The sequence below is a fragment of the Asterias rubens genome, chromosome 4, assembly GCF_902459465.1.
Source record: "Asterias rubens chromosome 4, eAstRub1.3, whole genome shotgun sequence".
NCBI classification, from domain to species: domain Eukaryota; kingdom Metazoa; phylum Echinodermata; class Asteroidea; order Forcipulatida; family Asteriidae; genus Asterias; species Asterias rubens.
Window position 1 is genome coordinate 190,260 of NC_047065.1, and position 16,910 is coordinate 207,169.

Below are 16,910 nucleotides of genomic sequence, written 5' to 3' on the forward strand. Positions count from 1 at the left end.
CATCTTGGATGGAACAATTCAATTTAATAGCTGGAGTTAAATGCACTGAGGTGGATTTGACAAAGAGTAATGACTAGTTTGATCTCCTCATCCTTACATAAGACTAGCATTACGTCTTTAATGTCTCCTCTTAACTCTTTGTGAAAATTGACCCCTGGACATGTTTGCAAAGACCAATTGTCTCACTTATTGTATACCAACATAAGCATCAAAAAACAAATCTGTGAAAATTAGGCTCAATTGGTCATCGAAAGTGCAAACAAATAGTGGAAAAAAACCCATTAACATATTGTATTTAATACACATGCCCACTGCCTATAAAACAGATTTTGGCAAATACGTTTTACAATTTACCACTTACAAATGAGTTAATAATTTACATATCTTTTCTTGCATGCATTTTATATTTAAAAAATTATGCGAAAGGCAAGATCCAGTTAAAGTATGATGCAGTAGTTAACAATAACTCCCAATTCACAAACCTCTGTAATATGTACAGACAGATACAAACATCACCTTAGAAAAACTCTACCAATCGTCAAGACAACTTGCATACTTTTTATTTCATAGAACACGATACGCTTACAATTAAAGGTGTAGATTGTTAGGAAACATTACCCTTCTGAAAGGTGCATACTCCAAGATGCAACAAAATCTCCAATTTAAGTTGTGCAAATAGTGTATTAAACTGAAGTAACCCATTTGTATTTATTGGTAATTGACGCCACTTAATTGACCAAGGTTGAGACCCTTATCATTACCAACTATAGCCAAAATTCCATTGCAATTGGACACAGTTAGTGGCTTCTACAGTTAACCACTTACAGTGTAGCACTTTGGGCAGGTATTTGTTTGTCGGTTTTTGTTTGTTTGTCGGTTGTTTGGTTAAGCTTCCCACCAAGGGAACTAGGCAAACTCACACAAGGGGATATAAACACCAAGCTGGCCACAGCCAATCTCTCTCATACAAACATTTTAAATTGCACAAACCCAGAAATTGTGATTCAGTAGATAGATGGCAATACTGATTCTAATCATTGTGAAGTTAGGGTAAGCTTTGGAGGATTTGAACCACCAACCTTGTGAATGCACGTCCTACAGTTTAACCACTGGACCATGGTATAGATAAAAGCACAATAACAAATAGTGGTATGGTTTGTTTTAAAGTTGTTATTGTTTTCAATAATTTTGAAAAATTTGATGAGACCGATCTCACAAATCTACTTAATGGTCAATTTGAAAAAAATTTAAATAATAATTATTACTTTGTCATAGAAAGGTAAAAGAGTATGTAATGATAACATATAACTGAGTAAAAACTATGAAAAATTCTTTCATAATGTAAAAATGTAGCACTTTGACAGTAGACAAATCTGTGCATAACAGAGACATAATGTAATAATTTGGCAGGCTAATCATCCTTCCTCGCAGCTAAGAGCTGAATTGCGAAAGGCTCAGCTGCAATGTGTTCTAGAAGCAGGCATCATCAACCCATTATGACCACGGAGCACAGCCAAGATTGAAAGTGTTTCTGGAAAACCATTGTGACACAGCAGAGAACCAACACACAACTCAACTCACATTATGGCCCTGGCTGGGTATCGAACCAGGGTCACCTTGGTGAGAGGCGAGCGCTTTACGCAAAAGCCAACCATGCCACCCTGTACATGTATTCATGGATCCTCCCTCAAAATAACTGCCACCTACAATACCTTGGAGTCGTGATCAATCATAACCTCACTTGGCCTGACCATGTCAACAGTGTTGTCTCCAAGGCAAATAGGACTCTAGGTTTCATCTGGCATACGGCAGGTGGTACATCCCCAACTGCATTAATGTCCCTTAACAGATCCCTTGTATTACCTATTCTTGAGTATGGGCTGTCTGCATGGTGCCCATATACAACACTTTCAGCAAAACTTGAACGTGTCCAAAGGAGAGCTACGAGGATGTTCCTTAGGCAACAACGAGGTGCAATGTTGTACGATGACAGACTCAAAACTCTAAACTGGCAAACGCTTGAATCCAGACGACAAAGACTCATTGTGCAATTCACCACTAGTTGTTTATTTGGTTTAATTAATTAGGCATGCAACTCTTGAGCCGAAAATACGCGGAACATTTTTCCTGATCACGTGGTTCACTTGCCTTCTAACAACGTCTGGTTCCCGCCGCATATCTTAAGACCTTTCTATTGCAACGTCACAGCCCGAGTTTTCGCCAACCGAGATATGAAAACTATATGTAAAGCCATAAATGCAAATCAAAAACAGATAGCCATAGTTTATAAAGCATGTTACACAAATATGCAAAAATATGTTGAGTTTATTGGAAACAAATCAACCAATCATAAGAGATACTTCAGCTGATGAATCTTTACAGAAAATGTTGAATTTGGTCACCATTTTTTTAAAACACGATTACATGTAATTGTTTTGCCAACATTCGGCCGTCCATGCCAACCACCGCAACAATGGAAAGGTCTATAACAATTCTACGGAGCCAGACTGTGCCAGGTATGCTGTACCAGGAAACTTGTGTCTGTGTCTGGACTGTGTTATGTTTTTGTATGTGTAAACTTCCGCGGAGCCAGACTTTAAAAATCCTGAATCTTTACATGTGTTTCTTTTCAATAAGCAACGTTTCTTTCGGCGGGATTTCTTTTTTCATGCAGCGTGATTTTGTTTTACGCGGAGTTTTTTCGTAACGGCGGATTTCTATTTTAAGAAACGCGGAAAATCGCGGATCAGTGGAAGAATTGCATGCTTGATTAATTGTCCCATCATCAACTTGAATACCTCTGTCAATACCCGGCACACCGATACACTTGTATTCAACCATTTGTATGTTAGAACCCTCAGCCTAAAAAACACTTCAGTTCATTCTTTCCCTCGTGTTTGGAGCAGTCTGCCAACAAATATCTGCAACTCCCTCACCCTCGATTCATACAATTGTTTTAAAAGATACCCGTGTCAGCTCTTCCAGAACCTGTAGAGTTTTTCCAAATTGTTTTTAATTTATCTGTTGATAAATGTTAGCCCTTTTCTTAATTTCTATATTTTTATTTCCTCATTTGTTCATTGTTTTTAGGTCAGCTTTTTTTAAACTCAAATGTGCACTTCCAAATAATCTTGCTACATACAAATAGGTTTTTCTTAACATATACATATTTATTTTGTTCTTAATATTTATTATATTTTCCAAAGTTTATCTTTACTGTTTTTAAATGTTTGTTAAAGATTCTATTCCTATTTTAAGATTGGATTGATAGGCTTTCGAGTCACAGTGGTTAGGTTCACTTTTATTAATCCTGGCCATCTTAGAATGGGCTTGTCCTGTCTGTTTTTATAATTGTCTTGCTTGATTGCCAGTGCTCTGTCTCATTCAATCATTGGTTTACAATTGTTCTAGGTATCATAAGTTTACATTCATTGTTTCTTATACTGTTATATTTCTTTAGTACATGTATACGGTAATATTGTATCTCGTTCTGTTTGTTGAAATCTTGGCCGAATAAATAATAATAATAATAATACAAATATGTCACAGGTAACCTAGGAATTACACAATACATGATTCAGTTTATATGATTCAATCCAAATATCTTCTATCAATGTCTATGGCAGTCCACAAACAAAATATATCAAGTTATAATGTCTTATATCAATGTCTATGGCAGTCCACAAACAAAATATATCAAGTTATAATGTCTTCTATCAATGTCTATGGCAGTCCACAAACAAAATATATCAAGTTATAATGTCTTCTATCAATGTCTATGGCAGTCCACAAACAAAATATATCAAGTTATAATGTCTTATATCAATGTCTATGGCAGTCCACAAACAAAATATATCAAGTTATAATGTCTTCTATCAATGTCTACTGCAGTCCACAAACAAAATATATCAAGTTATAATGTCTTCTATCAATGTCTATGGCAGTCCACAAACAAAATATATCAAGTTATAATGTCTTCTATCAATGTCTATGGCAGTCCACAAACAAAATATATCAAGTTATAATGTCTTCTATCAATGTCTATGGCAGTCCACAAACAAAATATATCAAGTTATAATGTCTTATATCAATGTCTATGGCAGTCCACAAACAAAATATATCAAGTTATAATGTCTTCTATCAATGTCTATGGCAGTCCACAAACAAAATATATCAAGTTATAATGTCTTCTATCAATGTCTACTGCAGTCCACAAACAAAATATATCAAGTTATAATGTCTTCTATCAATGTCTATGGCAGTCCACAAACAAAATATATCAAGTTATAATGTCTTCTATCAATGTCTATGGCAGTCCACAAACAAAATATATCAAGTTATAATGTCTTATATCAATGTCTATGGCAGTCCACAAACAAAATATATCAAGTTATAATGTCTTCTATCAATGTCTATGGCAGTCCACAAACAAAATATATCAAGTTATAATGTCTTCTATCAATGTCTATGGCAGTCCACAAACAAAATATATCAAGTTATACTTTCCAAAAAGAAAAACTCCCAAAACAACCCAGATTGGACTCATTCAAAAGTAGGTGACAAATGAGAACTGTCACATTTGTTTCTGTGCCAATACACATAGAATCTATACAAGTTGCATACATGATGCAATGTGTGATGTGCATGGAACTAAACCCTTTATGGTAATTGTATGTGCACTGCACAGTCATGATATACACGTACATGCATGGGCTTTTTGTGTATTTATTTGTAGTGATCACTCGCATAAACAGACTTGTCAAACCATTTTATAAACTTGAAAATATTATTGCTTTTAGATTTTGCACTAAGACCCTTGTTTATGGGAACATATGAGGAAAGTTTGCCTCACTCAGAGGACTTCAGTTTCACTCCATCAACCACCGCTGTTTCAAACCCTGACGTCAGTGCATGTGATATGAAAAACACTTTCTGATAATAATAATAACCCTTTTTTCTGATGTGCCCTTTGATTCTGAGCAGCATAAACATCAACCTCTCAAAACAAATTTCTGAGAGATTTTTTGTTGCTGCTTAAACTCTGGAAAGTGGCAAACCACTTCTTCGGAAATAAATCTTTACTCACCGGGTATTTTGCATTAAAGTAAAATCAGCTGCTTATCATCAACAGCACAAACGGCGCCCTCTATAGACAATGCACATCCCAGCTGTCGGCAGAGACTACACCGCTGTTTGTGAGGACTCTACAGGCAGATTTTCCTCATCATGCTTGGGTGGCAGGTCCTTCAATGACAAACAGAGGGAAATTTTAATTAGGACTGCTTTCATTTATAAACCACTTCACGACGGTCAGATTATGCGCCTATTCGCCAAATATTGGACTGGCTTACAATAATTTTAAGTTACTGCCTAGCCTGAATATCATCTGATGTCACACTTCAATGCCTGCGTACAGTTGTAATGGTTGAAAATTAGCACTGCATTTTACTTTATCAGTGTGTAATAGAATCAAAATTATTGAACGCTAAATCAGTTCATGAGTGCACTTGACGCAAAATTGCTTTAGCGAAGGTGTGCTATTTTAAACAGAAATCTAACAAATTATGCCCGAGACAATTATCTCTTCTGTGGATCAATGACAAATCTTGACAAATCACAGGTATGAAGGAGTCTTAATCCCTTTTTTCAGATGACAGTGATTTACATAGCTAGGGTCCCTAGCTTATTTTTTAGAATTTTAATCAATGAACCTTGTGTGAAAGAAGAACAATGTTTAATCTGTTTCTAGAGTACGGCAAATTTGAGATTTCACTAAGAGTTTGCACAGTCCAAACATTGTTGTTTCACACAAAGTACAATTTGTAAAGTTTCACAACCATGCTAAAATTAAACAAAGGACCCCTGCTTAATTGCTGATGAGATTAATAGGTGTAGTGTGCATGCTTACCTCACTCACCTTTACCGATTGGTATTGGTTAGTCCCACCTGAAGCACCGCTTACAGGGGTGCTAGTTTCACGCTTAGCGAGCCATTTCAAACATAACCAGCATAAAGAACAAATCACTGAGATCCCAAAGAGAACTCCCATTATGATGTTACGAATCTGGTAGCTCTCCAATCCTTCATCTGTGGGATTCATTTGAACAAATAGAAAAGTGGTGTTATCTTTTTAATCAAGTTGGTCTCAAGAAAGTATGTGAAGGAGAGGGGACAGTGAAGGAAATGTTAAGACTCCAAGGTAAGACTCCAAAGCCTACCTAGTGATAAGGTAGGGACTTCAAGTAGGGTTTGGCTGTAACACCATTAACCACTTCATATTGGATGATGCCAATACATGCCACGTTTAAACCACTTGCATGCTAACATTCACTACACACACTATTTCTTTTAAAGAAATTTGGGGCAAGTTTTCTGCTCTTCCTTTCCTAGTTTTTAGGTTTTGTATTTACCCTCTGGAGGTACAATTCTTATCCTTGGATCGATGCTCGGGTATTCTTCAGATTCACAGATTACGCTGACAGCATCATCGTTGAAACACCGACTGTACCTAGGCACTCCATAGTAACAGTCACTCAGGTTCTTCTCTGATCCATGACAACCGACGTTGTAGAATAGGACCACTCCCTCGCTGGATTCATATAATTCTTTAGTGTCATAACGATCTAGGGTAAGAAAGACATCCCCGAATCCAAGCTGTCGGCAGATTACCTGAGCATCGATGTCATCCCAGCCTTCATCACAGATTGTACCCCATTGTCCGTTATACTCTACCTCCACAATGCCCTGGTTAGGGTGTGGCCCGTTGGTTAAGCGCACCTGTAGGGCTGAAAGGTCAAACAAGGTCAATCCAACTACATCCAAGCCTTCATCACAGATATACCCCATTGTCGGTTATGACCTGAGCTGCCGTGGCGCTCTGAAGGCTTTTTCAAACACAATATCAACCTCTACCTTCGCCGGTACCCATTTATGGAGAGAAGCAATTAAAGTAAAGCATCTTGCTCAAGGACACAAGTGTCATGACGGGGAATTTAAACCAAAACTCTGATGTATTAACCCCTAGAACTATAATTTGATGCTCTAAACCACTGGGCCATGACACCCTGTCAACTATATCAGTTACTTACAGTCTACCCGTGGCCTGGTGTCGCATCCAGAACGCACATCATTGGTATAGCTACAATATCTGACTGGTGCATCAGAGACTCCACACTCTAAGAGGCTGTTCTCAGTTCCAGAACATCTTCGGTTATCTTCCCAGTAGGAAGATGTTCTCGTACGGCTAAAGCGTTCTACTATATATTCAGAGTTGCCTGTCAGATAGCCCATCTGACGACATGTAACGTGCTCTTTTTGGTTGTTCCAACTCTCACTGCAAAGAATTTCCCACTGTGTGCCATTGTAAATCTCAATGCGTCCAATACTGGCTACTCGGGTACCGATTAACCTCACGTCCCCTTCTTTAGCTGCAGATTCAATCAAAACAAATGTATATATATTTATAATACTCAAGAGCTGAAATGACAATACATGAAACCCCATCCACTTTAGCATTGACTCAAAGTACTTGTTAGCATAAAAACTTACTTGGTAATGAGCAATGGAGAGGTGTTGATAGTACAAGAGGGAATTTCTCACTCACATTTTAAAAGACTTTACGCCTGATGCCTTTTTTGGCATCTAAAAGCACACACATTTGTGCAACAACAAGGGTGTTTTTATTTCATTATTCTTTTGCAATTTTGATGACCAATTGAGCCCAAATTTTCACAGATTTGTTCTTTATATGCATTTGTTGGGATACACCAAGTAAGAATACTAGTCTTTGATATATACCAAATGTGTCCAGTGCCTTTAAGCCTTTTTAAGATTTTAAATATTGAACTATTTTTATGCTTACAAGCAAGCCATTATATTAAATGTGTTTTTACCCTGCATCTGTGCGTGTCAAGTGGTCATTTCTAGACCTCAGAATATATATTACTTTCGGCAAATACTCAACGGAAAGTATAAAGCGATCATAACAAAAATGTTAATAAACTTGTTCATACTCCCTTCATTTAGGCTAACGACCTTTAAAAACTAAAACTCTGTGTAAAACCTTAACTGTTAAGTTTCCAGAGCAGGGCCTTTTTAACGTGACCAATAATATGGTGTAATCAGCTCATTGGATTATACCCAAGCCGTGATAGCAAATGATTGTGCAGAACACTTCTGTACCCCACCCCTCCCCCACAAAGTTGTTCCCATTTTGTTTCTAGTCATGTACAAACATCCCTGGTCCAGTAAACAGTTTTTAGGTACAACCCTGCGGTCTTGTGGAATTTTCACCAACATTCAAGCCCCGTGTTACTCTAATAAATTAGAATGTTGTCCTGTATATTTACCATCTTTCCATATACCACATTGTAATCCAGCATCGCCAGTTTCACACGGTGTGTCATTTGGTTCTGTCGACAGACAATCAACGAGTTTTCTCTCCTCTCCTGAGCAATTAAGCTTCTTTGGTAAGAATGCCCTTTCATTGTTAACCCCAAACACCCCTCCCTTTAACAGTTCTGTTGGAGTCGGCATGCCAAGCTGGTAGCAACCTGTCTTAGCTTTCTCTAAACTCCAGTTGTCAGCACAAACTCTCCACCATATATTGTCATGGAAGACTTCTATCCGCCCTTCTGTTGGTTCTGTACCATTTAACAGTCGAATCTTCCCTTGATAACCTTTACAAAATAAAACAAGCATTTAGTTTCAAAATGTACACAAGCAGACAATTTTAGACATGAGAGAATGAAATTGGAATGAAAACATTAACTTTCGATATGCATAAGGCTGCAAGTTTTTTTTGTTTTTTTTCAACTTGTTTTTTATTTATGAGGAATATCCTTACATCACAAGGACACAATTGCCACTTAAAGATGCGGGCTACAATTAACTGATTTGGGCTATTGACCCAAATCAACTGCCACCAGGGGCACGTTGCCCCCTACTCCTGGGGCCTGAAACAGGGTTAGCCCCTTTACAGTCAATAAGGATGTAGGCATGGGTATCATCTACTAGGAGCCACCTACTCCTAGGGCCTGAAACAGGGTTACCCCCTGCCACAGTCAATAAGGATGTAGGCATGGGTATCATCTACTAGGAGCCACCTACTCCTAGGGCCTGAAACAGGGTTAGCCCCTGCCACAGTCAATAAGGATGTAGGCATGGGTATCATCTACTAGGAGCCACCTACTCCTAGGGCCTGAAACAGGGTTACCCCCTGCCACAGTCAATAAGGATGTAGGCATGGGTATCATCTACTAGGAGCCACCTACTCCTAGGGCCTGAAACAGGGTTAGCCCCTGCCACAGTCAATAAGGATGTAGGCATGGGTATCATCTACTAGGAGCCACCTACTCCTAAGGCCTGAAACAGGGTTAGCCCCTGCCACAGTCAATAAGGATGTAGGCATGGGTATCATCTACTAGGAGCCACCTACTCCTAGGGCCTGAAACAGGGTTAGCCCCTTTACAGTCAATAAGGATGTAGGCATGGGTATCATCTACTAGGAGCCTGGTTGGTAGAGGGGAATAGAGAATTGAAATTAGAAAAACAAATCAAAATATCATCATACAGAGTAAATACTTGTAGAAGTGGTAATTTAAACAATAATCTGTGAATTGGGTGAGACGCAACGTTACCTCGTTCTGTTCCACTACAGACAACGTCTACCACCGTATCACGACTACAAAGAGGTGATGAATCAGCATCGCTAATCACTTGGCACTGGCTTGATTCCACTCTGAAGTCTTCATCCAGGCATTTGACAATTGGACCGCTACTTAGACCATACCTCATTGTACTTATAGAGGTAGCAGGACGATAGTCCAGAGTTTGGCAGACTACTTCTGCCTCCTGGAAGTCCCAATTTTCCTCACAGATGCTGGCCCAACCGATGACGTCTGATTTATAGATTTCCACTCGACCTTCATAGGGGTTTGGACCGCCCACAAGTCGCAAGTCATCTAAGAATTACGGACAAAGTGCATCATTGTTTTTTGGAAGAGTTTTAACAGGTTTTTAAAAATTATATCAGAGTAATGTAGTTTTTGAGAAAGAGGTAATCAAAATTTCTCACTAAAATAATTGAATCTGAGAAAGACTTCATGCCTGAAGCGTTTCTCAGGCATCTGAAAGGACACAAATTTGTGCAACAAGGGTGTTTTTTCTTCGATGACCAAGTTGAGTCCACATTTTTACAGGTTCATTGTTTTATGCATATGTTGAGATACACCAAGTGAGAAGACTGGTCTTCGACAATTACCAAAAGTGTCCAGTGTCTTTACACAAAATAACTAAGTTAATAAATACTCACCAGCAAAAGGGCCATATGATGATCGAATATTTACTTGTGGGAGATTCGAACAGACCACACCGGCATCGTCTTCACTGCTACACTTTCCAGTACCCACGACATGATAACAATCTAGCATGCTCTCTTCATTCCCATTGCAGTTTAAATACTCCACAACAACCGTACCATTTCCTCTTCTGTACGATCGTGAACTACTAGCAAACTGAAATCCCAGCATGTTACAAACTGCAGTGGCCTCCCCTATATAGAAGAGCATGGAACAAATTGTACCCCACTCCCCTTGGTACAGAATCTGCACACGACCATCTGTGAGGGTATTTCCATCCACCAAACGTAGGTCAAACTCTTGAGCTGCGAACAAGAAAGAAAAAAAAGGTTTTATCTTTACAATAGAAAGGTATCATTATAGTGGGGTGGCCTGGCCGAACAGATAATAGCACCAGACTCCAACTCTGGTGTCTCTGAATAGCAGAGTGTGGGTTCAAATCCTGGTTGTTGCACTTGCACGTATCGTTGAGCAAGATACTTAACCATTGCCACGTCCGTCATATGAAACGGTCAAAGCGTTTACTCTGTCCAGTCGTCCAGTCGCCTCAATAAAACAAACACAAATTTCTCTGTACAGCAATTTGCAGGTATAATTATTTTACCTGGCGGTCTGGTACCACATTGAACACTAGCATCACCCATAGTACAGACTGTAAGTCTTGAAGTCCAGGTACAATTCATGAGAGTTCGCTCTTGACCAGTGCATGTGTAACTATTCTGTAGGATCACTTCGTTCCCACCATAGATCCCTCCTAGTGGTACGGTATTTGATGAGGGTTCTGGTAGGCCTAGCTGTCGACAAGTTGCCTGTGCTTCTTCTATCCCCCAGTCGTCTGAGCACAACCCCTTCCAAGCATTTTGATCATAATACTCCACACGTCCTTCAGTTTCCACTGACCCCATGACGAGACGAACGGCATTCTGCTCACCTTAAAATATCAACATTAGGAAAAAGAAGAAAAATCAACCCCAAAAAAAACAACAAACATCAAAACGGAGAAACTGTAAAATAATCAACTCTTTTAGTTTTGAAGCCATGATAGCCACCATGTGTGTTTACTTTCCATGAATCAAGATTAAGTACATCAGTCATTTTGGTGAGCATGCAACCACAGTCATGTGGGTAAATATTTTGTTACAAAAACACAAAATGAACAACAGATAAGTATAGAGTAACTCTGCAGATCTTGTATTTTGTTAAACTCAGGCACTTTTAATATAAGGACCTAGTTAGATTTAAGATAACTGGTTACCTTCTTCAGTTCCGCTGCAGACTATGTCTACATCTGTATTATGAGTGCAGGTACTAGACGGATCTGTTGCATTGATGATCTCACAACTGAATGTTTGCAGTTTAGAGCGTGACACTGGGCATTTAGCCATTGGACCAGTTCCTGCTCCATAGCGTGATATCCCGGTCGATGTAGCGGGGCGATAACCAAGATGCTTACAAGCTAGCTCAGCCTTATTGAAGTCCCAAAACTCACTGCATATTGTTGCCCAACCTTTGATGTCTAATAGGTTAACCTCTACTCGACCCTCGTAGGGATTGGGACCGCCAACTAGTCGCAGCTTTCCAACATCCAGGACATACAAGAAATCTGGAGGAATAAGAATAAGAGGAATAAGAATAAGAGTAATAATAATAATAATAATAATAATAATAATAATAATAATAATAATAATCGGTTTTATAAAAGCGCTTTTCACACCCGAACGGCTTCTCAAAGCGCTTCCAACATTATTACCCCTGGTCACTGGGCCATTAACTTTACTCCTTAAACCATCTCAGCTCCTTGAGGATTATACAGAGAAACTTGGGAACAATTTGCCAGCTTTAAATTGGTTAATGACATTATTCACCCTCTTACTGTATGACCATTTAATATCATTTACTTTTGTTGTGAATGACAGATGAACTCTGCCAGCTCTCAACAAGATATCATGGAAAGGTATGCATCTAAACAACACAAAGTACACTCTCCTACATTCTGACAATTCAAATTGACTGGTTTTGAATCTCATATAAGCTATGCCAGTCTGCAATTAAACATCTTGAAGTGCAAGCATCTGTACAGCTTACAGTCAACCCTCTTACTGTTTGCAGTGTTCCACTGTGCCTTTGCATAGTAAAAACAATATGCCAGCCCGTGTTATGATATCATGCGGTGAATGCATCAATTTACACAGTACACAGTCAACCCTTGTCCGACAATTCAATATCATTCATTGTGGTTTTGAATGATAGGCCAGTTTGTAGAACTATGTGATAAATGCACCTACACAGTACAAGCAGTCAGCAATCCTACTATCCAAACTTCACTTATATTCCATTATATACCTAGCACAAAAATTTGGCACTTGCACAGTAAGTGGAGAATGGTGATTGTAAGCGCATAATTTGGCAATAAAAGAGCCATGAAATTGGGCCCAGTTTTACGTGACTGATCGGTTTGACCAGACACAGGAAAATTGACACATCAATGGGAGACTTTTGTGACTCTAGCAGCATACTTACAAGGGAAATCCATTGTTCATAGAAATGTGAACATGAGTCTGCTGAAATCTAGCTTTCAGAACTCTCCCATTATTATATATTTGGTTTGCAGTAACACCATGTGTGTATCTACTTGTCAGGTAGAGTTTGTTTATAGAGAACTGTCTTTATTATGATGCTCAAACAATATTTAAAAGATAAATAAAAACTTGTCCCTCAAATGTCCCCTAAAACTCACCAGGGTCGATACTAATCGGGGCTTCGGTAGTTTGCACATTTGAGCAGACAACTCCTACATCGTCGTCATGGTCACAGTATCTTCCAGTGAGTTCTCGGTAACAATCAAAGAGTTTGTTCTCGTTCCCGTTGCAGTTGACATTCTTCATTACGATCTGTCCTGATCCACCTCGGAAGTTTTCAAGCTTCTCTGCATTCAGGTACCCCAACTGGCGACAGGCTACTTGGCCTTCTTCAATTTTAAATCGGGTTTTGCAAATGGTCCCCCAACTCCCCTGGTAGAATATTTCAATGCGTCCTTCATCATTTGTTGATCCGTCAACTAGACGGAGGTCATACTCTGATGGATTAAAAAAATCAAATAATAGGCTAAACAATAATCTGGACTTGGTAAAATCATCTTTAATTTATCAGTTCTAATATGAAAGTTACATAAATTGATAACTCAAATTATTTGATAATTCAATATTATCCACTGTTGTTTTGAATGATCTTAACCTAAAATATTTTGAAATGTGGTGAATGCCTAAATGTATACCACAGTCAACCCCTACTGCCCGATTTAGGACTGCATAAACTGTCTACGTTGCCTACGTGAAGTATCAGGCCTGAAAGCTTTCAATATAAAACTGTTTAAAAGTTAACTCTATAGATCTTTTGAAGTTAAGAGTTTGATATCACGATCAGCTCATTGTTTTAAATAATGAAACCCTGAAAGAGGGAGAATTTCACTTGATGCATTGAAACTTTCAAGTATATTAATTTTGGTTTTTACCCGTACACAAATGTTTTTACCCATACACATCAGTGCATGGGTAAAAACCAAAATTAATATTCTTTAATAATAATATAATAATATAATTAATATTACTTTCAAATCGCATCGCTGGTAGGCCTACGTACTAGTCTTACCTGACTGAGCAGAAACAACGGACAGAAGGATGAACTGCAACACCAACGAAAGGGGTCCAATTGACACGCCCATCCTCATCAGCAATTTGCAAAATATAATAATCAGATTGAAATTAAATCAGGATGCACGTCTTAGAATCTGCAGGCTGAGAAAACAATAATGACAGGTTATTAGGTGGTGTGATAGTACTATTAGTTTTGACAGTCGTAGGTAACCCTTGCAATTCTGATTCTAGACTGTCACGATGATGCAGTGTTACGATTGTCACAACTTGTAGTATAGTGTATTATTGTCTTTACATGAGGCATTGTATTTGTAGTTGTAGTTGTATGTAGCTGTAGATCTGAGGCTTCAATGTGGGCCGCTGGAATTGTGTTGTTTTTGCAATCATGCCGAAAGTTGCAACATTTATTGCGTTTTAATAGCTGCTTGCAAACAGTTTCAATAAACCATGGAGAAGCTTGGTATTATGGTAGGCTATCATAAAATAAATGCAATATAAGTTGAGACATTTTATTTATTTATCAAAGAAAACATGCTAAAACCATGGAGGTAGATGCTAAACACAATCCCCAAAAAGGCACGGAGAAAGGATGAAGAGGTTACACAGACAGTATTAAATCCTCCGTGTGCACAATGAATGTTCTGTATGAATGTTCACGTTAAAACAAAGGACAGCACAAAACCGGTCAGCACAAACACAGTGTGAATGCACCCAAAAAAAAAAAAAACTGAAAAAAAAAAACACTTTTCGCTTCAATTCAAAACGACTCTTGAAGATCGTTCGCAGCCTCTGCTGACTGTATTTATTATAATTATTATTGAACAGTTTCCTCGAAAATTTCAGGCAAAACCTCCCCTCCCCCGAAAAACAAAAACAATAATACGTTTCTCACTCACCACACCTTCCCATCCACCACACCCAGCTTGCTGCCTCGTCGATCTTTCTCTCCCCGCCGGGGGGCGCCAGTCAACGCTCTATCAACGAACCGACGACACGTTCGTTGGTTCAGTTTTCATTTGAAGGTCAAGGTCGTTTACTAGTCACGTGCAACATCACATGATCACAACATAGAGTTGCGGTTGCTCTTTTGTTGATGATGTCGTACACAAGGTTGTCTGTGCACGGTTTCGTTGACATTAGTGTTTTCACTTAATTATTGTCATTATTTTCAACCACAAGGGAAACTTACCGGTACTGTTTAAAATTGTTGAATGGCTTCTGATTGGCACCCCGAACATAGATTAAGATAGCTCAGTTGGTGCTTGAACCTTAATCGTTGGTTCAAGTCCCCAGTCAATTATTCTTAGATCAACCCCTAATTATAAAATAATTACTATCATTGATAAACATCACATCGACAATTAGACCCAGGAAATCTAAGGCGCTGCACATACTCCTTTAAAGATAATTTGACAGCAATCTGCAGATGTTGTTCTTGGCCTTGTTGACAAAAGCATTATAGTTGAAACCAACAGTTTAACATTCTTCCTGGTGACGTACTGGTACTTCTTGTCCACTTAAAATATATTCCAACTTTATTGAAACTTTCACATTGAAGGTAAACTGGGTCACTGTGTCGCCCTTCTCCCATCCCTACTTCTAGAAACCCCATCCCCTGTCCTATCATGGAGGAATAAATTAGATAAAATCTAATTTATTCATCCATGGTCCTATAAATCACTCTTAATATTCGCCTGTGAGTTGTCAATGTTTCCTTTATTTTAATTCAGGAGTTCCACAAAAAAAAAAACTAAATTAATTATTTACTCAATGATAGCATAAATTAATCTCCTTTTAACAACATAAATATAGTGTAATAAAATATACAAGTTTTATTAACTTTTCCCCTACACATACAAAAAGACAACTAAATACAGGTTCTGACCTATAGGTGTCAGCCAATATCTTAATACAAACTACTATTACCAGTTAGACATGGGACACAGTCGCGCCCTATTTCAGTATTCTTAACAATGTCACTTTGTTTCCTTTTCAAGGAATAACCTTTTGATACCTTTTCAAGTGTATCCTCCAGCAGTATTGGAAAAATTTTAAACAATAAAATCAACAAAAATATCCTTTAAAAGATTGGTCTTCAAATAAATTACACTTCGGGTTTTAAAACAAAAGAAAGTGGTGCACTTTAAGACTACATGTAATTTGAAACAAAAATGGCAGAGACTTTAGTAGCAACCTTTTCATTGAGTAACTTCTTCATAAGATTTGTTCTTTTTCACATAGCATTGAGGTAATTTCCTTAGTATGCGTGTTGCGTTCTATATGCAGGATGAATTATTGATATCCCAAAGCTTTTGACAAGTCAGGAGCAAGAAATCAAGCTTGCTGAAAGATACCCAACAAGATGTGTGCAAACTTTGACCCAATTTCATGACCCGGCTTACCATGGAATTCTGCTCCGACAGAACCAGGCATGATATTCGACCTACTTTAGTATGAGTTCCGATTTGTTTGCCCTTGGAAAAATTAGAAAAACTCTGATTAGGTAGCCTGAAAGGTCTATTCATAAATACCTCAGACAGTTTCGCTATTCCTATTGGTGGAGAGCGCATCACATGGGTGTGTATAAACCTTTGTTTATGACCAGTAAAAAGTGTTGCCACATGGGCGTGACTTCATTCCTATTGGTCGAGAGCAACGGCTGAAACAGCATTCCCTTATAAGGAGTTGTTTATCGAGGGCGGCAGATGGCTTTACCATTTCAACGCTGGAGGGGTGTTGTGTTGAAAGAAATCATTGAACAATTATAATTTTTGCATTTATTTTACTTTTTGACCAAAAAGTGTTGATGTTTTTGACCGAAAAGGTATTTATGAATGGGAATCAAAGTGTGTTGAATCGGTTTTCAACTAGTGGTTTAAACCCGCCGAGGCCTGGTTCT

General features: G+C 38.4%; 1 protein-coding gene across 2 annotated transcripts; it reads right to left on the reverse strand.

Annotated features, from left to right (window-relative positions):
• Positions 1–3,468: 3,468 nt before the first annotated feature.
• LOC117289039 (scavenger receptor cysteine-rich domain superfamily protein-like) lies at positions 3,469–15,183 on the reverse strand. Of its 2 annotated transcripts, none has more exons than XM_033769956.1 (12): positions 14,908–15,183; positions 14,007–14,152; positions 13,096–13,434; positions 11,614–11,961; positions 10,963–11,289; positions 10,313–10,663; positions 9,639–9,962; positions 8,349–8,678; positions 7,089–7,427; positions 6,411–6,785; positions 5,918–6,087; positions 3,469–5,244 (listed from the first exon to the last, which is right to left on the reverse strand). In XM_033769956.1, the coding sequence occupies exons 2-12, from the start codon at positions 14,083–14,085 to the stop codon at positions 5,182–5,184; spliced, it is 3,045 nt and encodes a 1,014-aa protein (XP_033625847.1). In that variant the 5' UTR covers positions 14,086–14,152; positions 14,908–15,183; the 3' UTR covers positions 3,469–5,181. The 2 variants fall into 2 exon arrangements, with proteins under 2 accessions (XP_033625847.1, XP_033625846.1); XM_033769955.1 differs by having other exon boundaries at positions 5,909–6,087; positions 14,908–15,182.
• Positions 15,184–16,910: the final 1,727 nt, after the last annotated feature.

Coding starts and splice junctions, on each gene's coding strand:
- LOC117289039 (XM_033769955.1), bottom strand. CDS start 14,085: ATGAGGATGGGCGTGTCAATTGGACCCCTTTCGTTGGTGTTGCAGTTC. Junction 9,963..10,312: donor ATCATATGGCCCTTTTGCTG/GTGAGTATTTAT, acceptor CGTAATTCTTAG/ATGACTTGCGACTTGTGGGC. Junction 6,786..7,088: donor CACCAGGCCACGGGTAGACT/GTAAGTAACTGA, acceptor TTGACCTTTCAG/CCCTACAGGTGCGCTTAACC.